Source organism: Bos indicus, chromosome 7 (genome assembly GCF_029378745.1).
Source record: "Bos indicus isolate NIAB-ARS_2022 breed Sahiwal x Tharparkar chromosome 7, NIAB-ARS_B.indTharparkar_mat_pri_1.0, whole genome shotgun sequence".
In the NCBI taxonomy this organism is placed as follows: Eukaryota; Metazoa; Chordata; class Mammalia; order Artiodactyla; family Bovidae; genus Bos; species Bos indicus.
In genome coordinates this window covers 17,902,907-17,929,921 of record NC_091766.1, presented here as the reverse complement: position 1 = coordinate 17,929,921, position 27,015 = coordinate 17,902,907, and the positions used below count along the sequence as shown (strand labels likewise).

At 51.8% G+C, this 27,015-nt stretch overlaps 2 protein-coding genes across 3 annotated transcripts in view; both read right to left on the bottom strand.

The window, feature by feature from the left end:
• MLLT1 (MLLT1 super elongation complex subunit) overlaps nt 1–12,960 on the bottom strand; it is a 69,152-nt gene extending 56,192 nt beyond the window's left edge. For both annotated transcript variants that reach the window (XM_070792986.1, XM_070792987.1), the window contains exons 1-2: nt 12,759–12,960; nt 2,847–3,027 (exon numbers count right to left, since the gene is read on the bottom strand). In XM_070792986.1, the coding sequence (XP_070649087.1) occupies nt 2,847–3,027; nt 12,759–12,770 (193 nt within the window). In that variant the 5' untranslated portion in view covers nt 12,771–12,960. The remainder of the gene's footprint in view (nt 1–2,846; nt 3,028–12,758) is intronic.
• A 6,671-nt stretch (nt 12,961–19,631) lies between these two features.
• Nucleotides 19,632–27,015, bottom strand: part of ACER1 (alkaline ceramidase 1) — a 58,309-nt gene continuing 50,925 nt past the window's right edge. The window contains exons 6-7 of the mRNA XM_070792272.1: nt 26,144–26,281; nt 19,632–25,679 (exon numbers count right to left, since the gene is read on the bottom strand). Coding sequence (XP_070648373.1) covers nt 25,511–25,679; nt 26,144–26,281 — 307 coding nt within the window. The 3' untranslated portion in view covers nt 19,632–25,510. The remainder of the gene's footprint in view (nt 25,680–26,143; nt 26,282–27,015) is intronic.

Here is a 27,015-nt window from a genome sequence, read left to right as displayed (position 1 = left end):
GGAGGATCCCTGGGAGAAGGAACTGGCATCCCACTCCAGTATTCTTGCCTGGAGAATCCCATGGACAGAGGAGCCTGGCAGGCTACAGTCTATGGGGTTGCAAAGAGTCAGACAGAACTTAGCAAATAAATAACAACAATGTGGGATCTTAGTTCCCAAATCTAGGATCAAACCCATGTCCCCTGTATTGGCAGGTGAATTCTTAACCCCTGGACCAGCAGGGAAGTCCCAAAACGGGGCCAAGTTTTAAGCACGGATGACAAAAAAGATCCTATCTGACCTTGGCATGACCTTGAGCATTCTCCTTGGAGCAAGTGGCCCAGAGTTCAGAGAGAACCATCCCGACGGTGGAGAGCATCAATATAGTCAATGACCCTCACAGTTACCGACTTCTAGACTTACTCTCTAACCTGAAGTGGAACAACCTTAACCAAGTTGAGTGTAGCTCCCAGAAAGGGCATAAGGGTCAAGGAAGACAGGCTGCTCCTGCCCTTCTCTTCCTAAGTGGAAAGTCAGGAGACCCTGGCCAAAGCCGACAGCTTTGGAGAACCCATCCATTCTCTTGGCAAACATTTAGAAAGCATCTACTGTATCCTTTCAGCCCCAGAGATATAGCAGCAAACTGTGGCCAAATGCAAACCCCTCGCTTGGCGGGGATGCGAGGGGGCGAAGCTTAGGAAAGAGTCTGAGCTTTCAGGTTAGAAAGTTAATAAATTTTTAAAGTGAAAAATCTAGAAATAAGAAGTGAATTCGCTTCTACAGCTTTAAAGTGGTAAGGAAGGGACACAACCCAGAAAGGACTAGAAGGCTGCCCCTGGGGTGGGACCACCATTGATGAGTTGGGAGGTGGAGATGCCCACCAGGTTCATTCCTGCTGGGTCTGTGCAGGGTGTATATTCTGATTTAAAAGACACTTTTTCAGCAAATAAAGTATAACTTCAGAGGCTGGAGTCCTGTTAGGAATTCACTGGCTGCTTCACCTTATCTGTTTTTCCCTGATCACTCAACAAATGGCAAGCAGGCATCCACCATCTAATTCATGTGATGCAGGGTGGCTCAGCGGTAAAGAATCCACCTGCCAAGGCAGAAGACATGGGTTCGATTCCTGGGTCGGGAAGATCCCCTGGAGAAGGAAATGGCAACCCACTCCAGTCTTCTTGCCTGGGAAATTCCATGGACAGAGGAGCCTGGGGGGCTACAGTCCATGGGGTCGCAAAGTGTCGGACACGACTTAGTGACAACCACCACCACCACATGATGCAGCTGCCGTCTATATAGAGGCTGCACCCACAGGCTTCGCAAACAAGGACGGTTCAGCTACTCAACTCTGACTGCAAACTGCCTCTGCAAAACAGTATGCTTCACCTAGAACCCATTTTTCAGACACTGGGAGCTTGGAGAATGTGCCACTTCCACGTGACCACAAATAGGTGACCAGGCCTCTTGGGAGCTCAGTCTCCACACAGAGACATGGAAGGGGATCCTGGGCACCACCACCCCTGCCAACGTCACGGTCTCTGTGAGAGGACGGGAATCACCACTGGGAGAGAAGGGGACTGGACGGCAGAGGGAAAGCAGGCGCCCGGCCAGGAGGAGGCAGCCCGGCTTCTGCTGCTCCATGGCACAGTCAGTGACCGAGGAATGAACGGGAGTGACCAAGCGCCAATCAAAACCTGCAGACCCGGCCCACGCCGCGTGGACCCCTGCTTTAAAGCTCGGGCAGCTTATCCAGACCCCTGAGCCTGCTTCCTCTTCTGTAAAAGAGGGTTGTGGGGCAAACAAAAAGAGCTTATGAGCAAAACGTGCCTGATAAGTGACATGTAGTATTATTATTATTACCAGGTGCTTTGCATTATTATATTACTACTATTACTACCAGGTGCTTTCCAGGTATCTGCTATTATCAGGAGCCCGATCTGCTCTCTCCAAGAGGCTCAGAGAGGAAAGAAGGAAGAGAACTGAAAAGTCAGGAAAGGAGAAATGAAGGAAAGGAAGAGCTGAAAGCTGATGGAAGAATCCAGAAGGAAGAACAATGGCCACTACGCCACTAGGAATCTGGAGCTGCCGTCCCCCCTGAACCAGGAGTGTCTACTTCTGTGACACACGTCACCTCCTGGCTGGACAGTAAGACACTTGTTGGCCTTGGCCCAGGCCCCAGTGGGTCCCAGGACAGGCTCCATACTCTTATCTCACCAGCACAGCCTCACCCCCAACCCTCTGGCCCCAATGCAGCCCGGCAGCGGCTCTCCCTTTCCCAAAGCCCTTCTGGAGCACAGGGTCCTTTGTTCCTTTATCAACACATCCATTCGAGGACTATTTATGGGACCCCTGTGACATACTAGGCTTCACACAGGGTACCAAATGGTGACACGGCAGACAGGCCCCGACCTCACAGAGCTCCCCAGTTCCCCATCAAATTCTCCAGGAAGCGGCCTCCAACCCCGCACCCTGGGCAAGTTCCTGTGCCTCACAGCCTGAGGGGGAAACGGGGAGGAGGCAGGGGAGGTACGCCTCCCTTTTCTGGTCCGGCCCCACATGCCAGGGGCTTTGGAAAGGGCATCTCTCCTCTGCCGACATGGGCCCAGTGAGCAACTTCCTGCTTACTCACGGGGTGGTCATACACCACCCTGCCCACCCTCCAACACGGGCCACATACTCTGGATGCTCCTCAGAGCCGGAGCCTCAATAATGACACAAGACACTCATCACCACCTCTACTGGGCTCTCCTGACAACCAAGTTCACAGCTGAGGGGGAAGGGGGGGTGGGGGGCACCCCCGTGCGGGGGCAGAGCAGCGCTGGCCAAGGAGTTCAGGCCGGCTGCTCCCCAGGGAAGGGGGCACTCACCCCGCTTGGGCTTGGGGAAGCTGTCATGCAGCCGGAAGACCACCTTCTCCACGAAGTGCTGGATCTCGCACTGCTCGGGGCCGCGGACGAACACCATCCAGTCATGCGTGAACCCCTCCGTGGTGGGCTTCTTGCGCAGCTGGGCGCGGTGTCCCAGCTCTAACTTGACCTGGACAGTGCACTGCAGGGAGAGAGGCAGCAGCAGGGTCAGTGCAGAGCCCAGGGCCGTGGGATGTGGGCTGCCCTCTCCATCCGCCCTCCACCCCACCCCAGGTGGCATACAGAGCCGGAAAATGAAGGGACTCTGGGAGGCTCCAATCACAGGGGGTGGGGAGCACGTGTTTGCTCTACATGCTCTGTCTCCCCAGCAAGCCCACCCGGGGCCCTGCATCTCCACCCCAGTCACCCCAAGACCCAGGCACCTGTGGTCCCCTCTCCCCCAGGCTCTGCACAGCTCGCTGGCTCCTCTCATTGAGGTCTCAGCTTGACAGCTGCTTCTTCAGGGATGCCTTCCCTGACCACCCAGTCTGAAAGCACCCACTCCTAGCCCCACAGCTCTTCACCACATGGTCCTCTCAGCACCCTCCACCATCGGAAACCACCTTCTAGTGGCTTGCCTGCTCTGCTCTTAGGTTGGCAGCCCGTCCGGAGCAGTAACGCTCACCAAGATCTCCCGAAAAAAGAACAGTGTGACCCGTGAGGGAGAGGCTGGTGCCAGGACCAGAGGCTACCGACATCCACTGATGCTCGAGCCCCTTGCGTAAAAAGACTTAGCACTTACACGTGACCTACAGACATCCTCCAACAGACCTGACGTCATCTCTGGGTTACTTATAATACCTCGTACAACAAAGATGCTATGCAAACAGTTGTAAATACAGGTAAGTGCTATGTCAACCGGAGAAGGCAATGGCAACCCACTCCAGTACTCTTGCCTGGAAAATCCCATGGACGGAGGGGCCTGGTGGGCTATAGTCCATGGGGTCGATAAGAGTCGGACACGACTGAGCCACTTCACTTTCACTTTTCACTTTCATGCATTGGAGAAGGCAATGGCAACCCACTCCAGTGTTCTTGCCTGGAGAATCCCAGGGACAGGGGAGCCTGGTGGGCTGCCATCTATGGGGTCACACAGAGTTGAACATGACTGAAGCGACTTAGCAGCAGCAGCAGCAGCAGCAATGTCAACAGTGCCAGGGCACAGCAAATTCAAGTTTTACTTTTTGGCACCTTCTGTACTTTTTTTTCCCAAATATTTTCGATGCACAACTGACTGAATGTACAGATGCGGAACACATCAAATGAAGAGTGGGCTGTACCTCACTCTACAAGTGAGGCAACCAAGGCTCTGAGACTGAGCTGCTACGTGGCCATGAGAGATGGCTCTACTGTATGGAGATTCAGGCCCATGTGTGGGGGTCATCCGAGGGCCACTCTGCTGTCCTGGTCAACCCATGCCAGTCCTTGATTAAAGCCCTGTCGTCATCCATCATCCCACAGAGTGCTTCCCAGAGAACAGAGACCCTGAGGGTCACCCGAGTCACCCACGCCAATGATGGTTTGCGGTGAGAATGGGGGGAGGGGCAGGGGGCCAAGAAAGAAACCACCTGGGGACAGGTGCAGGTGGGCCACAGCCTCGGCAGCCAGACTTCCCTCTTCACACACACGTTGGCCTCTCCCCACTAAGGGAGCAGCCCCCACACTTCACAGATTCTGAAGCGCCAACAGGGACCCACTGCACAAACCACTCTGGCCTGGAAAACCCTCCCCGAACTTCCTTCACACAGAGCCTGATACCTAGTATCAAAACCAAGAACATTACAAAGAAGGCAGAGGCCAAGTGGACACTTGCTTCTAAGTGCCAAGATAACCAGGGGCACGCGGGCCGCCAGATCCCACACATCCTGGAGGAGACTCCCCCGCTGGGCTTGGCAGCCTGGGCCTGGACCAGAAGCCTCTCTCTGTGTCCTCCGCCCTCTTTCTCACTACCAGACCCCGAGCATCCCCAGGGGCCACAGCCCCTCTGGTGCCTGCCTCTTTTACCTGTTTAGACCCCGCCACCAGCATCCTCCTGCTCCTGCCCTCCCCTTCCTCCCCCTGCTCGGTCACTGCCTGGGACTCAGGGCTCACCCTTCTCAGTCTGAGTCAAGTCCAAAAGCCTCAGCACACCGCCCGCCTGCGTTTCCCCAAGTCTGGGATGCTCCTGATTCACCACGTTTTCACCTGATTCAGACAGAGGATGCTGCAGAGCCGTGCACACGCACACACGTGCACTCGCTCACAAACAGCTGCTGCTAAGCTTCAGACACACCATAGGGGCTGTGAACCAAGGATGCACGGGGAATGCACAAGCCCTGCTTCCCCGTTCTGTCAGGCACCAGCCATCCCCAAACGCAGGCATGTCTGCTCCTTCCCGGCTGTGAGCCCACAGCCAGGGAGCCCTCACTCACTCCTCTGCAGACTGAACTTCCACTCATCCCTGACACCCTGGCTCAGGGCTGCTTTCTCCAGAGCCCCATCTGATCGGTCCCCACACTGGAAACCAAGCAGGCCCTGGTCTCCACAACCATCCACAAACAGCCAGCTCCTTGGTATGCTTCACCCTAACCCTGCTCCTGAGCACACTCAGCTGTCTCCAATGACCCTCTATCCTGGAGCCACACTACCACTACCTGAGGTGTCAACTACACAGGATTAAACTAGACAGGCTTCCTAAATCAGGGAGTTCTACGCGGCACATCCTGTGGGGAAGGGCCGAGGTGACGGTTAAGTATAGGGTGGTCTCCATGTGTGGACTGGTGGGAGGCTGTGGGTGCTGAGTGAGCTGTAAAAACGGCAGGAGCCCCTCCCCTGCTGGCAGGACCACAGTCCCGAGAGACTGCTCAGAAATAGAGCAGAGAGACCCCCCCAGAGCCGGCTCACTGGCAGGAGGGGTGGGGATCCAGATGGAGTATTTCGATTTAACACAAGAGAAGTGACTGCCAGCTACACGCAGGTGATGGAGTTGGGGAAACAGCACTGAGTGAGAAGTACCCCAGGCAACTGTGTATGGTCTGGGCTGAAGGCAGACTAGGAGAGTTAGATGGACCACAAGCCTGCTGGGAGGCAACTGGAGGGAGTGGCTAGAAAAGGAGCCTGAAACAAGGGAGCTGGGAGGACCCGTGGGCGGATGGAAGAAAGACAGGAGACCCTGGGCAGCTGGGAGGCTGTGATGCCCATGGAGCCTGGCTGGGCAGAGCAGTGGCAGGGGGATGGGGACACTCAAAGGGAAATACCCCACCAAAAGCTGGAGGAAAGGACTGGACGTCTGGATAAACAAGTCACGCTCAAATCAGCCACAAGCTTCTATTCGCAGAGCACTGCTTATGGGCAACGTTCAAGATAAACAAATCCCAGTGATGTTTACATGGTCCCGAATAGGCCATAATCACCCCCCACACCCTATACTGAGTGTGTAACACACTCTGCCTCACGTACCCTATACACGAGTGTATAACACACTCTGCCTTTCTCTCCAACCTGTTCTAAGGCTGAGAAGTCAAGAGACAATCCCTGGACTGCCGGCAAGGTTCCAGGTGGGAAGCCAGATCATGACGACGAGACCCTGGGAACAGCTTCCGGTACTTTAGAACTAAATCCCAGGTCTGCTGTTCACCTGGCCAGAGATCCACAACCCTGCTCCCACCTCGGCTGCACGCCCGGCATGTCTCATCACATGGGGTTCCCACCCAGGGCACACCAGCAGGCAGCAGAGCCGTGATTGTGAAAGAAGGGAAGACCACAGCTCCATCCGAGGGGGAAGATGGGAGTGCCAAAAAGTCGCGCCACAGGCCAAAGTAAACAGGAAGGTTCTGAAGCGCGATGGGTAATCTTTGCTGCCGGCGGGCCATGCCCAAAGCCCTGCCTGGGCCCAGGCAGCATCTCTGCCCTCTGGGGCTGGCGCCAGCTCAGCCTCAACAACCCCAGACCCCAGGGGCCAAGGACCATGCTATGCACCGCTGCACCCAGGAGAGGGGGTTTCCTTCAAGTGCAGGAATCTTCTGAGAAGTAAAGATGGTAGAATCACACAGATCTGGGGCCACGATATGAGGGAAAAAATCACTGAATCAGTGAGACCCTCGAGCTACGCTGAAGCAGAGGCAGGCAAAGCTGAGCCCCCGCCAGCTACTCCAGCTTGGCGAGTCTCGGTGATTTATTACCTGCTCTGCCCTTCCCTCCCCACTCCACCTGGACTCCTTCCCCGTTCAGCAGAACCGAGCAACTGAAGCAGACCCTCAGCCGCTGCTCCAGGAAGGGTGTCCACTACTGCCGGGTTAACAAGCCTGTGCTGCCCCAACTGACACCTCTCACCTGCGACTCGGCTCCCAGGAGGCGGCAGAGCCTCTGGGGACGAGGGCAGGCCTCGGTCACTGCCTTGGTTCAGCATTTCATCTGGGGGCTACTTCACCACCCCCTCCTCCAACAAAAGCCCAGAACAAAGGGGCACATTCCAACCCTGCCCTGGAAGGGGTTAACTATTCTACCTCTGGGAAAACCTCCCTAAAACCTGAGCGGAACGAGGGCTCCCAGGGCCATCTGGGGACAGTTAAGCTTGGGCTGAGGGCCTCCACCGGGCGCTACCCTTGCTCCAGGCCAACTGGCAGTAGGCACTTGGAACCCCACGGCCAGAATCCTAAGTCCTGCAAAGCAGGCCAACGGCTTGGCTGGCCCAGATCCCTCCAGGTGTGGAGAGCCTGCCAGCCTGGGGCCCACAGCTCCTCTCACCTCACAGCTCTTGCTCCCCCAGATCCTTCCCGAAGCCCTCAAAGCCAGAACCCAGCCAGCCGCCCAGCCCCAAAAGACAGGTCTTCTACACCGAGTGTCTGTAAGATTTCCCCGGCTCTGCTGGTGGGAATTCTCTTCAGCAGACACCCTTCCCTCTGGGAATTCGCACTTTACCAAGTGGCCTAGTTATGCCTGAAGTCAGGCGGCTGCTGTGAATTCCCTCAGATGCACAATCCCCTCCCCTCCCAGGAGAATGAATCACCGAAGGGCCCCTCATTGGCCTGGGATGATTTTGCCAAGTCTGACTGGACCCAGCAGGGTCACTGGCCATGTGGTCCACACACAGCCACAAAGGGGGATGCAAGGGAGCGGGGGACTGGCCCCACGGAACCACAGCCACACAAACGCAAAGGAAACGCTCTTCACAGAACTTTCTCCCTGGGGGCCCTGCAGGGGCTCCCAGAGCAGCCACTGAATCAGAGCTGGCTCCAGCTGTCCCTCCCTCTGTGTTAATCCTCTCAAGCAGGGACCACCTGCCCAGAGGTGGGGACCTCTCATAACAGCCACAGGAGGGCCTGGGCCTCTGACCACTGGCCCACAGAGGGTTGGCGGCCGCCCCTGCACCCTCTTCTGGTTCTGACCAGCCTCAGTCCTGGGGCACAAGGTTAATGACAAAGTGACAAGGACTCAATGAATGTGTCTCTGGACACTAAGGATAAGCAAGCAGACCACTATTGTGCATGCTAAGTCCCTTCAGTTGTGTCTGACTCTTTGCGATCCTATGGACGGTAGCCCACCAGGCTCCTCTATCCAAAGCATTCCCCAGGCAAGAATACTGGAGTTGGCTGCCATGCCCTTCTCTAGGGGGATCTTCCCAGCCGACCAGGGATCAAATCCATATCTCTTACATCGCCTGTACTGGAGGCAGATTCTTTACCACTAGGGCCACCTGTGCGGACCACGGGGATAAGCAAATACACCCATGATCCTCAGGGCTGTCAGGGGGCTGGGCAGCCTGACCTCCAGCAGCCCAACAGGGAGGCCTGGTACCAGATATATTAATACTTTAAATCTGTAGGGAACGCCCACCAACGTGTAGACGATATGTTGGTTGACCCCAAAGTTCTCCAGGGAGCAGCCTCAGGAGATTCTGAACATGAACAACTGGATGAAGGCATCTCTCCCAGAGCCAGTGGACCTGGTGACAAAGGGAGTGGTTCCTAACCCCTTTCATTAAACCGACAGTTGGTAGAGCTAAGTGTAAAACTTCACGTTACAAACTGTGGGGGACACGAAGGGGAGTTGTTAGGCTCTGGCCCTCGCTCTCAAGCACGTTACAACACAGCTTTAAAGCCTGGCAGGCCGACTTGCCAGATGACAGATTCAGAGCTGGGTTGGCCCGAGGTTCTCTGGAAAAGGTCTGGGGAAAGAGCGAGAGATCCAAGCATGCCCCTAGCCTCGACTCCTCCTCTGTAACATGGGCCTTCCTCCACCATGAGAAACACACCTCCCTTCCAGAGCAGCAGAGCACGGTCACAAAAAGCTGTTCCCAAGTCTGGGCTTAGCAGACGAAGCGTTATCGAGAGTCAGTTCAACCTGTGGTTCAACGAGTCGGCCGCCTACTTCAGCAGCCAGGCCCGACACTTCTGCAAAGGGAGGAACCCCTGGGCCTTTGGGGAACAGGACCCCCAGACACTGACACCACTTCTAGCTCCCTAGGCAGCCCCCAGCCCCCCAGCAAACTTTCCCATCTTTTCAGCATCTGCTCAGTCTGTAGCCAGGCCCATTCCTTCCCCACCATCTTTGTAGATCATATGCCTGCCAGCCATAACCCCTAAGTAAAGACCTGCCCCCCAAAACACATCACCACGTTCCCTCTTAAAAAATACAAATCCTGAGATTTCCCTGGTGGCCAGTGGTTAAGACTCTGCACTCCCACTGCAGGAGGCACAAGTTTGATCTCTGGTCGGGGAACTAAGATGGATTTCCCAGGCGACGAGGTGGTCAAGAATATGCCTGCCAATGCATAGGATGCAAGATATGGGTTTAATCCCTGTGTTGAGAAGATCCCCTAGAAGAGAAAATGGCTACCCACTCCAGTATTCTTGCCTGGACAACCCCAAGGACAGAGGAGCCTGACGGGTTGCAGTCCATGGGGTGGTAAGAGTCGGACACGACTTAGCCACTGAGCATACAGGCACGGGGAACTGAGATCCCACCAGCTGCAGAGCCCAAAAAGAAAAGCCCACCATCAAATCCCAAAGAAAATAGATGAGTAACTACAGACTAGAGGCTGGAGGGATCAGACAGGTGGGTGTATGGTCAGGGCAAAGGGAACCAGAATGACTTTTCCCTGGGAGCCCAGAGCCAAATGCAGAACTCCCTCTTTTCTCAGCTGGGCCAGAAAGTTCTAGAGAACACACCAGGAAGGCCAAGAGAACCAAAATCTCTGGAAGCAAGCAGGCCTGGGGGAAAGACCCATTGTTCCCCATCACACTGAAGCCTTCACAGGGGCGTCCCAGGGGAGGCAGAGAAGGCCGACTATGCTGGATTCAAAGGGTCCCCACCCCAACCCCACACCCAGATCCCGAACCAGAAGTCCTCCTGGACTGCTTACAGCTGGCTCACCCACTCAAGATCGATAAGGGACACTAGTCTCTCCTGCCTCCCCTGGGGCCGTGAGGAAGGGACAGGGCTCAGATTGGGGCCTCTCCCTCCCACATTTGCATGAGAACACAGCCCAGACGAAGAACTGGACTGGGGTGGCACGGGCCTTCCTCTGGGGCCAGTTTCACTTGCACTTGCATGCGCAAAGATCCGGAGCAGCACTGTCCAGTGGAAACTCCTGCCATGGAGGAAGGGTCACCTCTTCACGCTGCCCAGTGAGGTGGCTGGCACCTCAGGAGTGGTGGTTCCTGAACACCTAAGGCACGGCTAGTGCAACAGAGGAACCAACTTTTTCACTCTGGTTCAAGTTTGAATCACAACTGCCAGCAACTGTCACACCAGACAATGGTGGGATGGCACTCTTTGGTCCAGCGGGCTCACCTGACCCCCGAGCAGGACTGTTGTCTCCCTGCATCGCCGGCCCAGAACGCTACCCTGTCTCACTCATAGAGACAACCACAGCCTGCCAGGGCCCCCCCACATCACAAGGTGAATGAATGCCCATGGGCCTGAAATGTCTCCCTGGGGGCCCAGTGGGGTTAGGGGCAGAAGTCCTGCTCTGCTTCCTGCTCTGCACCTGCGCGGTGTCCAGTAAGACTTTCCCAGGGTCCAGCTGCCTTAAGAGTGGACACTGAAGGTCTATTTTGTTTCCTAACTCAATACAGATAGGAGGCCTCAAGCTCGATCCCTTCAAGGGAAATGAACTCACCCCACCCTGCAGAAATCCCCATTCAGCTATCATAAACTATGCCTCACCTCTTGAGAGAAAGGTACAACACCAAGGATAAAGTGAAATTGTAGTGAGAGGGTGCCCCGAGCACAGGATTCAGTGATCCTGGGCCACCAGGCGGCCAGGATGGGCACGGGGGTATGCCTCCTGCACCCCCCCACCCCTGAAACCCAACTGCCACACAGTGCCTCACCAGCCAGAGCCGCCTGAGTGGCGCCAGCAGCCAGGGACGCCCCAACCTGCCCTCACTAAAAGCGGGGAATTCAGCTGCCACCCCCACAGCCCCACACCGCCTTTCCTGGCCTCGCGCCCCGTGAAGCCAGGGGCAGCAGACGAGGGTGAAGAGAGAGCTGATCCTATGTAGGGAGCTGCAATGGTCCCAGGCTTGAGTTTACCGAAACTGGCTCTGGGTTTCCAGACCAAAGGGAGAGGGTCCGTGGGGAGTCTAGGGGGTGGGGGCGCTGGGGAACACCTTGGGTTTGCAGCAAGTCTCTGGGTGGAGTCTCCAAGATGCTGGGGAAGGCAGGGAACATGGGGTATACAGGAGCTGGGCAGAGGACAGCAGGTCAAAGTCACAGCACCAGTCTAGGGGATGTTGGAAGGAAGTGGCGACCATGAACATCAGGAAAGAGACATGGGGGTCCCTGCAGGGAGGATAGCTGTGGTTCCAGGAACCAGATCTAGCTCTGGATTGAGGGGCTGGGGGGCAATGTGGGGCAGCGTCAGGGTCACAGGGGCAAAGAGAGCCCAAAGTGAGGGGAGTGAGGCATCTGGTGTGTGAAAGGAGTGGGGGCTCCAGATCAGAGCAGAAATGGTCCCTGGATCTGGTCAAAAAGGGTCTGAAGGTGAAGAGACAGCCCTTTGGGTCCCTGGAACCCAAAGGAGAGTGATCAGAGCAGAGGGGGCTGAGGAAGCTGGCCCAGGTCCGAAACGAAGGATGTTCAAGGCAGGCCGGGATCCTGGTGGGAAAAGGCCTGGACCTCGCCGACGTTTGAGGAGAGGGCTGGGGCTCAGCTGGGGCTGAGGCAGGGGCAGGATCAGAGGGGAGAGAAGTTAGGGTGGGCCTGGGTTCAAAGGAGGAGGCTGCAGACCAGGAGTTCTGGAGGGACTCAACCCCCAGCAAAGGTTTAATGTGGAGAAGAGACAGAGTTTGAGAGGAAGCAGGGCCAAGGGGCCAGAGCAGGCAGGAGACACCAACTGCCCTGGATTCAGAGAGGAAAGGGGGTACAGGCCGGATCAAAGGACTCTAAAGGGACCCCGGGGATGCCTGTGGGGGCTCATGATTGAGCCAGCGTCCGGAGGGATGTCCCGGGGGGCTCTGGGTCGGACTGGGGTTGCAAGGGGTGTCCCAAGGTAATCCGGGCCAGGCTGGGGTCCCGAGGAGGGTCCCAGGGGGTCTGGGTTGTAGTGGGGTCACAAGAGGTGTCCCACGGGGATCTGGGCCGGGCCGGGGTTGCGAAGGCCATCCCAGGGTGCTCTGGGCAGCGAGGGACCGAGATTCACAGGGGAGTCTGAGGCGTTGTAACCAGGTGGGGGTCGCGGATGGGGGAGGGGCGCCCCCGCCCCACATAAAGGCCCGGGGGAGCGGTGGGCGCGCACAAAGCGGGGCGGGCGGGCGCCGAGCGGGAACGGAGAGGCCGGGACCGAGGAGGGCCGGGCCGGGCGGGCGGGTAAGGGAGGGAAGAAGGGAGGGAGGGAGGGGGCCCGGCGGGCGGCGCGGGCTGCGCTGGGGCGGCGCGGCCGTTCCTCACCTGATTGTCCATGGCTGGCGCCCCGCCCCGCCCCCGGGCCCCGCGTTGCTCGCCGCCGCCGCCGCCGCTCAGCGCCGCCCCGCCGCCCTCATTGTCTGTCAGGCGCCGCCGCCGCCGCTCACGGCTGCCCGCCCGCCCGCCAGCCCCGCGGAACCGGAAACCACCGCCAGCCCGGGTCGCGCACCGACCGCGGGCCCCCGCCGCCGACTCGGGCCAGCCGCCCGGACTGACAGACGTCTGGGCCAATCGACGATACGGACAGCCACTCGTGGGGTGGGACTTCCGACCTGGTGGGGGCCTGCCGGGCTGCGGTCGGAGGGACGAAGCCCGCAGCCAATGGGAAGCCCGGACCGGAGGGGCGGGAGGAGGGAGGGAGGGAGGCGCGAGGCGAGCCCAGCAGAAGGGAGCGCGAGGTGTGCGCCGCACGTGGAGGGGGGCGGGGGCGGGACAAGCGCGCCGCGCCTGCGCACTGGTGCGCAGGGGGCGCTGCCCGGTGGCCCGAGCATCCCTGGGGCCCGAGCCTCCCTGGGCCCGAGCTGAGCTGGCGGCTGGAACGCTGGAGAGGCATCCCCAGGGACATTTTTGTTTCCTGGCCACGTGTTGCTACTGTGTGATGGAATGAGCCCTGGGCTCTGGTACTACAGATTAATTTTACAATCCTGAATCTCTCTCATGATTCACTCCCTTCTTGCATCAATAAAATGGGGACTATCACAGTACCTTTTGATGATAGTTCATGCTAGTCTGAATGATACAAATCTGATACCGGCTACGTTGACATAACCAAGACGTTCTCATTTTATTCCAATGCCAATCCCTCCAAAAACCGATTCTTAATTTACCCATGAATATATGGGTATATACCTTCACTGTGACTTGTAAACTGTGTTTAGATCGGACGTAAACGTATCACCCCGTCTTTTTCATGATCTTGTAAGCCACTTTTCTTTTGGACATTAGGACTTCTACCTGCGATTTGGGGTCCCTTGTGCAATTATTTTAAATTCCTTCTATAAGATTAAAAATCGGGAGATTTTTGTTTGTTTGGGTACCCGCCCCCCCCCCCCCCCCCCATTTCTCATTTAAGTGTCAGGCTCAGTGGTAAAAATTTAAAAATCCACCTGGTAATGCAAGGAGATGTGTTCCATCTCTGGGTCGGGAAGATCCCCTGGGGGAGGAAATTCTTGGCTGAGGAATCCCGTGGACAGAGGAGCCTGGCAGGCTTCAATCCACAGGGTCGCAAAAAGTCGGAGGCGACTGAGCATGCTCTCAAAGTATTTATTAGTTTGTGTGGCCGGTGCTTTGCGATAAAGAGCGACGTCGGAAAATCAGTTACTTTGGAATGAAAGGAAGCCCAGAAAAGAACTGTGAAGAGAGCCAGCGTCATACATAGTACATAGTAACACTATACTTTTAAATCTACAGCAGGGCCACCTGGGGGTTTTTTTGGGTGGTGGTGGGGGGGAGGTTGGAGGTCATACTGAGAAAATAAGCAACAATAATGCTAAACAATGATGCCAACCAATAATAATGTTATTAATAAAAGGATGACGGGGGGGGGGGGGGGGGGGGGGGGGAAGAACAACAATGTTTTGAAACCCCTAATGAGCTAATCATTGCAGACGAGAGTTGACCATGGATACTACAATGATTAACTGAAAAGTCCATGGGAAACTGGAGAGTATAACTTCATCTCCATCATGATCTCTTCACAGATTGCCTGCTAGATGCAAAGAGGGGGGGAAATGATGTTCCCATGGAAGCATCATATTGTTGCCAACTTAGTTCAGTGACCACTTTTAGAAGCAGAGCAGTGGGATAAACAGATGATGAACTCCTGCTAGGGTGCAGTGAGCAATACACAGCACCAAAAAAGAAGTTATTCTTGCCCCAAATGTTTAATTTGAATCATACCTTTAGTTCCAGTTTACAAAGGAAACAATGAGGGTAGGGGATCATGGGAGGTGACACATGAGAAGGAATCAGGCAAGGGATTTCCCTGGTGGTCCAGTGGTTAAGACTCTGGGCTTTCACTGCAGGGGGTGGTGTGAGTTCAATCCCTGGTTGAGGGGACTAAGGTCCCCAGATGTCACACATGGTGCAGTGAAAAAAATAGAAAACAAAGGAAGAAGAAGAAGCAATCGAACAAATTCAGAAGATGAAACTCTCAAGAGCCTGGGAGAAAAGACATGAGAACCATTCAGAATTCAAAGAGATGGTGTCACAACCAAATGCAATGTAAGGTCCTTCATTGGATCTTAGCTTTGAACAAACCAGCTGTGTCACTGGGGAAATTTGAACTTGAATTGGCTTATATTTCAACTTGTAATTGGTTAGGTGTGATCATGGAATTACAGTTGTGTGGAAAAATTCTTTACTTTTTAAAGCTGCACAGGGCTAAAATGCCACCAGGCTAATTGCCTTTAAAACACATTAATTTAAAAACTAGACGATGAAAATATGGCAAATGTAAGAACTGTTCGATCTAAGTGACAGGCATACGGGATTTCATCAAACTGAGCTCTATACTTTTCTGTATATGGGAAGCTTCTATAATGAAAAGTAGACATGTTGGGACCTTCCTAGTGGTCTAGTGGTTAACAGTCACCTGCCAATGTAGGGGACACAAGTTTGATCATTGGTTGGGAGAACTAAGATCCCATATGCTGAGGAGCAACTAAGCCCTTGTGCCACAAGTACTTAAGCCTGTGCCCTAAAGCCCGTGCTCAGCAACAGGAGAAACCAGTGCAACAAGAACCCCACGCACTGCAATTAGAGAGTGGCCCCCACTCACCACAACTAGAGAAAGCCCACTCGAAGCATCAATGACCCAGAGCAGATAAAAATTCATTCATTCATTCAAAGTTAGAATAGTAAAGTAATTTTAAAATGTTAAGTATGTTGAATCCCTGGTGGTCCAGTGGTTAGAATTTCATGCTCTCACTGCCAAGGGCCTGGGTTCAATCCCTGGTACAGGAATTAGATCCCACAAGTTGCACAGCACAGTCAAGTGCAGTCAAAAAAAAAGCATCCATTGCCTAAAACTGAACAACTGTTTTCCTTCCTCGAGGAGGTAAGCAGAGTGCTGCTCCGTTTTCTCATTAGTATGGCCATATCCTGGCCAACACCTGCTATCTACAAGCTCCAGAGGATGAATTTTAAACTCATTTAATCATCACAATATGAAGAGGTAGATGTCGTTGCCCCCATTTTACAGGTGAGGAAACTGAAGCTCAGATGAGGTTATTGCATTGTCCAATGTCCAATGTCCCATGTTCAGTATATTCCAGAGCCAGGGACCCACAGAGAGTCCAGAACTACATATCTGCCACCTGTGTCTTAGTGCCTGCTTAGTAGGCGGGCGCTATCAGCAGCCTCCCCCACGAGAGCATCTCTACACATTTCCTGAGTAAGGAAATCAAAGAAGACTTCCTGGTAGGGAGAGAGTAGGACTGAGGCTGACTTGAATGGCATTGAAGGTGAACCCTTATTTCTTTCAGAGGAAGGTAGAATGTTCAGATATTGTTAGAAGTTGCTGAAGCTGAACCTCCAATACTTTGGCCACCTGGTTCGAAGAGCTGAAGCATTGGAAAAGACTCTGATACTGAGAAAGATTGAAGGCAAAAGGAGAAGAGGACAGCAGAGGATGAGATGGTTAGACAGCATCACCAACTCAATGGACATGAATTTGAGCAAACTCCAGGAGATAGTGGAGGACATAGGAGCCTGGTGTGCTACAGTTCAAGTGGACACAAAAAGTCAGACACTACTTAGCAAATTAGCAGCAACAAAGTTAGAAGTTGGCATTGTGCACAAAGTTACTCTGGTTGTCATCTGCCGTATAAAAAACCACCCTACACTGAGTGACTTGGAACAACACTAAACATTTATTGTTGGGACCCAGTCACCTTCAGAGATTTGGGTCTCATTCATTTGAAGTAAGAAAGGGCCAGGTCACCCATCCCCTTTTTGGAAATTCAGCTGAGGATTCTCTTGTGCAGACTGGGTTAAGAATTACTGAGTTGCAGTTAATAACACTTTTGTTGTTATTGTATCTAATTTTTGTGATTGTTTTTTATCTGTTTGACAAAGGACTTCTGGAAGTGACACATTGTTTCCTATTTACATCAGTGTGAGTGAAGGGAGTAGATTTAAAGAAAAACTTAAAGCAAATAGTAATTTGAGCAGAATGCATGATTGATAACCCATTGGCTCAGTGAGTCAAGAATCCACTTGCAATGCAAGAGACACAGGAGACTCAGGTTCGATCCTTTGGTCAGGAAGATCCCCTGAGGGAGGAAAATGGCAACCCATTTCAGTATTCTTGCCTGAAAAATCCCATGGACAGAGGAGCCTGGCAGGCTACAGTCCATAGGGTCACAGAGATTCAGATACGACTGAGCAACTACGCATGCATGCATGATTGACACACGTTATCCAGATGTTACAAGCATCTGCAATTTGCGCAAGGCTTGGCATATCTCTGCCCCTCACGGAGAAGGCAACGGCACCCCACTCCAGTACTCTTGCCTGGAAAATCCTATGGACAGAGGAGCCTGGTGGGCTGCAGTCCATGGGGTCATTAAGAGTCTGACACTACTGAGCGACTTCACTTTCACTTCTCATTTTCATGCATTGGAGACAGAAATGGCAACCCACTCCAGTGTTCTTGCCTGGAGAATCCCAGGGACAGGGGAGCCTGGTGGGCTGCCGTCTATGAGGTCTCACAGAGTCGGACACGACTGAAGCGACTTAGCAGCAGTAGCAGCATGACGTGAACTCACTGAGGCTGAATGAAGAACCTCTCCAACACAACTCACTTATCACGCCAGGAAGTTGGTGCCAGCTGTTGGTTCTTCTCCATGTGGGCTCCTGCACATGGTGGCTTGGGATTCCTCACAGCATGGTGGTGGCTGGGTTCCAAGAGTGGGTATCCCCCCCTGCCAAATAACAGACAGCTGCATTGCCTTGGATGAACTAGCCTCAGAAGTCACATGGAGGCACTTCCACCATACTCTAAGCCCACCCACATTCCAAGGCTCCTTCATGAGACTTCCCTGGTGGTCCAGTGGCTAAGGCTCCACACTCCCAATGCAGGGGGCCCAGGTTCAATCCCTGGTCAGGAAACTAGATCCTACATGCTGTAACAAAAGAGTTTGCATGCCACAACTAAAGATCCCACATGCTACAACGAAGATCGAAAATCCCATGTGCTGCAAGTAAGACCTCGTGTAGCCAAATAAATAAAAATAAGTACTTAAAAAAGGACTCCTTCATAGATGAGCGTAAAGGTTATGGCTATAAACTTTTTCCAAAGGGTTGGAAAAAGACATGACTGAAGTGACTTAGCACAGCAGTCAGATAGTTGACTTACAATATTAGTTTCAGATGTATAACATAGTGATTCAATATTTTTATAGATTATACTCCATATAAGACTATGATAAAATATTGGCTATATTCTCTGTGCTATATATTACATCCTTGTAACTTTTTTTTACATCTAGTAGCTTGTACCTCTTAATTCCCTTCACCTATTTTGGCCCTCCTCACCTTCCTTCTGGTAACCACCAATTTTTTACTTGCATCTCTGCCCTCTTCCAACATGTCTTTAAAATCAGCTGGGTAAACAACAAGCTCCTATTGTATAGTAGAGATTCAATATATTGCGATAAGCCATAATGGAAAACAAATTTTAAAAGAATGTGTATGTATATATATATGTGTGTGTGTGTGTATGTTTAACTGAATCATTTTTATATAGCAGAAATTAACACAACATTATGCTGCTGCTGCTGTGTCACTTCAGTCATGTCCAACTCTGTGCAACCCCATAGATGGCAGCCCACCAGGCTCCCCTGTCCCTGGGATTCTCCAGGCAAGAACACTGGAGTGGGTTGCCATTGCCTTCTCCAATGCATGAAAGTGAAAAGTGAAAGTGAAGTCGCTCAGTCGTGTCCGACTCTTAGCGACCCCATGGACTGCAGCCCACCAGGTTCCTCCGTCCATGGTTTTTCCAGGCAAGAGTACTGGAGTGGGGTGCCATTGCCTTCTTTGAACACAACATTATAAATCACCTGTATTTCAATTAAAAATTTTTTTTAAAAATCAGCTGGAGATTCTATGTGCAGACTGGGTTAAGAATCACTGAGCTGCAGTTAATAACTTTTTGTTGTTACTGTATCTAGTTTTATGGTTATTTTGTATCTGTGACAAGTGACTTTTGGAAGTGACACAATGTTTCCTGTGCAAATACAACAGTGTGAGCCAAGGGAGTAGCTCTAAAGAAACAAAAAGCAGATAGCAATTTGAGCATTTGGCAGCATGCATGACTGATATATGTCATTCAGACTTGTTACAAAGAGTGAGATGGAAGCAGGAGTCCCAGGAGTAGAATGTAACCTTTTGAAAGTGGTGAGTTTGGGCTCCGTCTGTAACTGAACTGCTGTACTAGGTCTCTATCGCCCTCTAGTGTTCCAGTTTACTTGCACCCAAAGGGAGTGCTTGGTATTAATTACACTACCTTTCTTTCACCTTTCAGGCGGTTCAGCCCTCCCAGACTTTTTTTGGAAGCCTCTTTCTGGCCTCCTGCCCAGAGACCAACTACTACAGAATGCTTCCTGTACCTCCCAGTTTCCTGCCAGCCACAAATGTACGCACAGCCACTCACAGCAATACTGAACAAGACCAAGCTGGAGCAGAGTCCAATGGGGATGCCGGAGACCTACCCTAGATTCATTTCAAATCAGAGCTAAAGCTAAAAAAGCTAAGTCACTTCAGTCATGTCCGACTCTGTGCGACCCCATAGACGGCAGCCCACCAGGCTCCCCCGTCCCTGGGATTCTCCAGGCAAGAACACTGGAGTGGGTTGCCATTTCCTTCTCCAATGCATGAAAGTGAAAAGTGAAAGTGAAGTCACTCAGTCGTGTCCGACTCTTAGCGACCCCATGGACTGCGGCCTACCAGACTCCTCGGTCCATGGGATTTTCCAGGCAAGAGTACTGGAGTGGGGTGCCATTGCCTTCAAATCAGAGCAGACCTTAAATGTCACACTGAGGCACTTGGCTCTTATTCTATAGGCAATGGGGAGCCATGAATGGTTTTGTGTGTGTGCGTTAGTCACTTAGTCATGTCTAACTCTTTGTGACCCCATGAACTCTAGCCTGCCAGGCTCCTCTGTCCACGGGATTCTCCAGGCAAGAATACTGGAGTGGGTTGCCACTTCCTTCTCCAAGGGATCTTCCTGACCCCGGGATCAAACCCAGGCCTCCTGCATTGCAGGCAGATTCTTTACCAGCTGAGCTATAGAGAAGTGCCATGAATGGTTCTGGAGCAGACCAAAATTATGTGCAACAAGGTGTTTCCCCAGAAAAGGGTGCTACACTGGACGTGTGCAATTTTTTCTCTCTTAGCATCATTCTTCTTTAAAATTTATTTATTTATTTATTTATTGGCTACACTGTGTCTTCATTGCTGAGCTTTCTCTAGTTGCAGTAAGTGGGGGCTACTCTTCATTGCAACCTGTGGGCTTCTCATTGTGGTGGCTTCTCTTCTTGCAGAGCTCAGGCTGTAGGTGCCTGGGCTTTGATAGTTGCAGCCCAGGGGCTCAGTAGTTGCAGCTCCCAGGTTCAAGAGCACAGGTTTGGTAGTTGTGGTGCACAGACTTAGTTTCTCCATGATATGTGGAGTCTTCCTAGATCAGGGATCGAACCCATGTCCCCTACATTGGCAGGCGAACTCAACCATTTGACTACCAGGGAAGCCCCTCTCCTTTTTATTTCTCCCTGGCAACAGTCCTCGATCCGAGGGCTCCCCCTGGGGGCCAATATGAATGTGTGTGTGTTTTTAAATGGCAGCCCCTCTGGAGGATGCCAACTCATGACAGGCAAGGGCTTAATACTGGATTTCAACTCGTACTCATCCCCTCTTCCCCCCAGATCAGAGTCATAGTCAGATCGAGGCTTCCCTCCCTCTGCAGAGGAAGCACGTGCCCAAGTCTGGCTAATCAAACAGCTGCATCCTTCTGGCTACTGGAATTAACTGGGGGGTGGGGGAGCGGGGACATGACCTAACACCAGCCAAGACTTTAGTAAATTTTAACTGAGGTGAAATTTACCTAACCTAAAATTAATCATCAACTATACTTAAGTGTACAATTCAAAAGCAACTAGAGCCTTACCAATGTTGTATAACCATCATCTCTATCTAGTTTTCCAAGACATAGTCTTGACCCCAAAAGGAAACCCTATACCTATGAGCACTCACTCCCCATTTCCTCCTCTCAGCCCCCGTGTGCATGTGTGCTAAGTCACTTTAGTTGTGTCCGACTCTTTGTGAATCCATAGACTGTAGCCTGTCAGGCTCTTCTGTCCATGGCATTCTCCAGGCAAGAATACTGGAGTGGGTTGCCATGCCTTCCTCTAGGGGATCGTCCCCACCCAAGGACTGAATCCGAGTCTCACGTCTCCTGCATTGGCAGGCAGGTTCTTCACCACGAGTGTCACCTGGGATGCCCCCTCTCAGCTCCTAGCAATCACTAATCTGATTGATTTTTTCCCTTATGGATTTGCCTGTTCTAGACATTTCACATACATGAAATCATAGAATATATGCCCATTGGTGTCTGGCTTTTCACTGAGTGTAATGTTGTCAAGCTTCATCCACATCGTATCCTGTGTCAGTGCTCCATTCCTTTTTAAGGCAGAATGATAGCCCATTGTATGGATACACTACTTTTGTTTATTCATTGATTAACATTTTGGTAATTTCCACCTTTTGGCTCTTATCAATAGTGCTGTAATGCTATTTACAATAGCTAGAACATGGAAGCGACCTAGATGTTCGTCAACAGATGAATTGATAAAGTTGTGGCGCATATATACAACAGAACATTACTCAGCCGTAAAAAGGAATGAATTTTAGTCAGTTCTAGTGAGGTGAATGAACCTAGAGCCTGTTATAGAGTGAAGTAAGTCAAAAGGAGAGATACATACTGTATATTAATGCACATATATGGAGCCTAGCAAGATGGTACTGATGAACCCATTTGCAGGGCAGAATAGAGACACAGGCATAGAGAACAGACTTGTGGGCACGGGGCGGGGGGGAGGCGAGAGCTGGACAAACAGAGAGCAGCGTGGAAACATACACATTGCCGTGTGTAAAATAGGTCACTGCTGGGAAGTTGCTGTATCACACACTCTAACAACCTGGAGGGGTGAGATAGGGTTGGGGGTGGGAGGGTTCAAGAGGGAGGGGATGTATGTATACTTATGGCTGATTCAAGTTGCTGTATGGAAGAAACCAATACAACATGGTAAAGTAATTATCTTTCAGTTAAAAATTTTAAAAGAGAATAATATATATAACTGAATTATTTGCTATACAGCAGAAATCAACAAAACATTGTAAATCAACTATACTTGAATAAAATTAATTTTTTAAAAAGAAAAAAATGGTGCTGCAATGAACATTTCTGTACAAGTATTTCTTTGGATACCTGTTTTCAGTTCTTTGGTCTATATGCCTAGGAGTGGAATTGCTGGATCACATAGTGACTCTGTTTAACTTTTTAAGGAGCTGGTAAACTCTTTTCCACTGTGTGGTACCATTTTACATTCCTACAAGCAACCCACAAGGGTTCCAATTTCTCCACGTTCTCATCAGCACTTACCTCCTGGCTTAAGAAAAAAATTATGGCCAATTTAGTGGATGTAAAATGATATTCATGGTTTTGATTTGCATTTTCCTACTAGACTAATGATGTTGAGTATCTTTTCATGTGTTCTTGGAGCTTCAGTGTATACTTCTCATCTTGGAAGGCTATAAACCTGGCATTGCTTGCAGCCACTTCCTACCCATGGGGTGCTCCAGGATAGAGAAGCTCAGCCATGGTGACATCATTTGAAGCCTGAAAGTGAAAGTGTTAGTCACTCAGTCATGTCCCACTCTTTGCGTCCCCATGGACTGTCACCTGCCAGGCTCCTCTGTCCTTGGGATTCTCCAGGCAAGATTACTGGAGTGGGTTGCCATTCCCTTCTCCAGGGGAATCTTCCTGACCCCAGGATCGAATCTGGGTCTCCCTCATTGCAGGCAGATTCTTTACTGTCTGAGCCAACAGTAAAGCCTAGATCCAGCCGTACCTGCAGTCTGATCTCTAACTTCAAAAGTATATGTGCTGATTATCATTTTGTCATTCCAGCCAGCTAGAGCTGAACATTTTGTCCTTTGCCACCACGAGTCCTCCGTAATGGAGATGGGGGCTTGCCAAGGCCCCATGGTGAGTTAGAATTACAAACTGGATGATTCACTGGTCCTCCTTCCTACCTATTCACTGCCTCCGTGCCCCAAGAGGAGGCTGTATGGAGTGGTCAGCAGGAGACAGAATCTGAGGACAAATCATGGCCACGCATTTATAGATAGAGACAAGGGGAGTAGGAAATGGATGCTTTTCTATGACACATGTGATTCCCTCCTGCCCAGAATGGTCTTGCCCAGCTCTAGGTATGGCTGGTTCCCTCCTCACTGAGGGCTCAGCTGGAAAGTGCACTTCCCAACTGATCACCCATATGAAAGGGCATGATCTTTGAGAACATCACTGTGCTTTATCTTTTTCACCCATCCGTGACTGCAGTTGCCTCTTTTATATTCATCTAATGTGTGCCTCCTCATGAGGGCAGGTTCTTTGCATGTCTTTGTTGTCTTATATGAGGACTGGTGTCAAACATATAGTAGGAATTCAGTATACAGTTGTTGAAGAGATGAATGAATGACTGAAGGAAGGAAGGAATGAACAGGTGGGGAAATAGATGAATGGAAGGGTGATTGAATGAATTGGACGGATAAGTGAAAAGATGGCTGAATATGGATGGATGGATGAAGGATGGTTAACAGTTCAATACATGGATGGATGTAAGAATAATGATTAATGGATGGTGAAAAGATGGCTATATGGTTGCATGAAGTGGATAAGTAGATGGATGAATGAAGGATGGTTAACAGTTGGATACAGGAATAGATGTAAGAATAATGGACGATGGAAGGATGAATAATAAATACATGGATGGATGGATGAATGGACAGATAAAGGATGAGTAGATGGGTGGATGTTTGCCAGACCCCATTCTAAGAACTTTACATATGTTATCTTGTTTTATCTACACAGAAATCTAAGGAAGGAAGGAATGCTTTACAGCCAAGGTCCTTGAACTTCAGAGGTAGAGGGGGAAAAAAACCACTTCCCTCAGAAAATACAAATAGGAAAGTCCAAGGAAAGTGAAGTCGCTCAGTCATGTCTGACTCTTTGTGACCCCATGGACTGTAGCCTACCAGGCTCCTCCCTCCATGGGATTCTCCAGGCAAGAGTACTGGAGTGGGTTGCCATTTCCTTCTCCAGGGGATCTTCCTGACCCAGGGATCGAACCCGGGTCTCCCGCAGTCCGGGCAGATGCTTTAACCTCTGAGCCACCAGGGAAGCCCAATGGTGGAGCAAAATTCAAATTTACATCTGCCTGACTCCAAGGCCTGAGTTCTTAACCACCATGGAAACCACCCTCCTCCCTCTGTCCTCTCATTTCAAGAGCCTGTACCAGCCACCACGGGCTTCCCTGGTACCAACAGCTAAAGAATCTGCCTGCAATGCAGGAGACCCCAGTTCGATTCCTGGGTTGGGAAGATCCCCTGGAGAAGGGATAGGCTACCTAGTCCAGTATTCATGGGCTTCCCTGGTTGCTCAGATGGTAAAGTATCCACCTGCAATGAGAGAGACCTGGGTTTGACCCCTGGGTTGGGAAGATCCCCTGGAGGAGGGCATGGCAACCCACTCCAGTATTCTTGCCTGGAGATTGCCATGGACAGAGGGGCCTGGTGGGCTACAGTCCATGGCGTCAGGAAGAGTTGGACACAACTGAGTGACTAAGCACAGCACACGGAAAGCAGCCACCACAGCTCTTGTCCTGATGCACGTGCCCCAACAGCACCCACGTCACCCAGTCCAGGCCTCCGTGAGGCTCCAGCGCTACCAGCCCCGTAAGTCCGTGGGAGCACATGTGAGCATGTGAGGATCCCTGAGGTCTCTGCATGCACATGAAGTCACTTCAGTCCTGTTCAAACTCTTTGAGACCCCATGGACTGTAACCCTCCAGGCTCCTCTTGTCCATGGGATTTCCTAGGCAAGAATACTGGAGTGGGTTGCCATTCCTTCTCAAGGGGATCTTCCTGACGCAGGGGATAGAACCTGCATCTTTTACGTCTCCTGCATTGGCAGACAGATTCTTTACCACTAGCACACATGCTTGAGTGTAAGGTGACCAGAAAACATGTCCATTCTCTAGGATGCCTCCCAAGTATCAGTGACCTTGCACAGCCAAAGACAGGTCTGAAAAGTCTCACAGTGACCACCACTGTTTATACAATGCCCAGGGACCAAGCCCCAGCCTGAGGTCATTCCCAGTGGCTGCCACAGAAGCACAGTGGCTCAGTGATCCAGCCCCACCAGGTCGTGTGAAACAGTAAACCTGGAAGAGGAAGTGAAAGAGGATGGGGGCGGGTCATGGAGGGGAGCTCCAGGGTTATCACACTGCAGCACAGAGAGGTCATTAAGTCCATCCCCTGCCTCGGAATGGGGGCACGGAGGACCAGGATGAAGGGGAGAGGGAGCCGGAGGGCAGAACTGTGTCTCTTGGTCTCCCAATTCAGGCCGCTGTCCTGGGTGGGTGCATAGGTGTCAGGTGATCAAGAAGCCCTGCTGGACCTCAGCAGCTCTTGTGGTCATCACCCATCTCCACGTAGGGCAGCCCCATGGGCCAAGTGTCCCGAGGCCAGTAGCGGACTTTGAGGGTTTTGTTCGGCATCTCGTATTCGGAATCCACCAGAGCCAGGATGACCATGCCGTAGGGGAAGGTGAAGCTGATGAGTACATGCCTGGGTGACAAGGTGGAGAGGGGGAAAAGATGCCCCAGCAGTCAGCTTGATGGCCCCAGCCCCACCTCTCCTGACCTTTCCTGGATCCTGGCCATCAAAAGGGATCTCCTGACCACACACCCCCAAGACATACACACACATCCCAGTATCTGTGCCTGCCCCCGCTTCCCCCAGGTCCTGCTCCAAGCTCTGGAATCTGAGATTTTCTGCTTCTAGGACCCAAGTGAAAGCATTAGTTGCTCAGTCATGTCTGATTCTGTAACGCCATGGATTGTAGCCTGCCAGGCTCCTCTGTCCATGGAATTCTCCAGGCAAGAATACTGGAGCAGGTTGCCAAGCCCTTCTCTAGGGAATCTTCCTGACCCAGGGAGTGAACCCAGGTCTTCCACATTGCAGGTGGATTCTTTACTGTCTGAGCCACCAGGGAAGCCCCTAGAGCCCAAGACCATAGGGTAAATGCTTACCAGATGCTGTGCAGGTAGGAGAAATTAATCCATTGCCAGAAACTGCAAAGCAGGCGGTCACTGATCCAGCTAGTAAAGGCGAGAGCCCATATAACCGTGGAGACCTCAATCAGATGCTGGAGCTCCTTATTTTTGGTCCTAGGGAGGGAAGAAGGGAGATCAAAGCCTGACTCAGCTAGCAGATCCCCAGGGGACTGATGGGAAATTCCTCCATTTCAGGAGAGGAGGCTCAGAGGAGGGAAGGATCAAGGGGCAAGGTGGGGGAGGGGCCAGACCCATGCTAACATGTGGGGACTGCTTACAAGATACTGGGTCCTCACAGCAATGCTATTGTTCCCATTTTGTGGATGAGAAAACTGAGGCACGTGAGATTAAGTATGCCCAGACCCCACCCCAAGGTTACACAGCCAGTATGTGGGGTCTGAATCAGGTTTATCAGAATACAGAAGCTGCAACCAACAAGCCCTTCTGTGTTTGTGCTTTGGGGTATAAGTGTATGTGCACCTGTGAGCTGGTGCATGGGAATTTATGTCCACGTGGCTCTGAGAATACGTGTGTAAGTGTGTGGGAGGGTGTCCCATGTCATGGGACAACTCAGGATTAGAATATGTGTTTCCCCAACCACAGAACTAACCCAATGTCTCTTGGGAAAGAGCTTATGAGAGATTAATGAGGCAATAACTCCTTCATGGGTAAAAGCGCAAGCCCTGCCTGCTATCCTAAAAGAGGACAGTCTAAACACCAAAACAAAACAAAACCACACCTAAGAATTGGTAAAATTTGAGTACAGATGGTAAAGAATCTGCCTGCCAATGCAGGAGACACAGGTTCAGTCCCTGAGTTGGGAAGATTGCCTGGAGAAGGAAACGGCA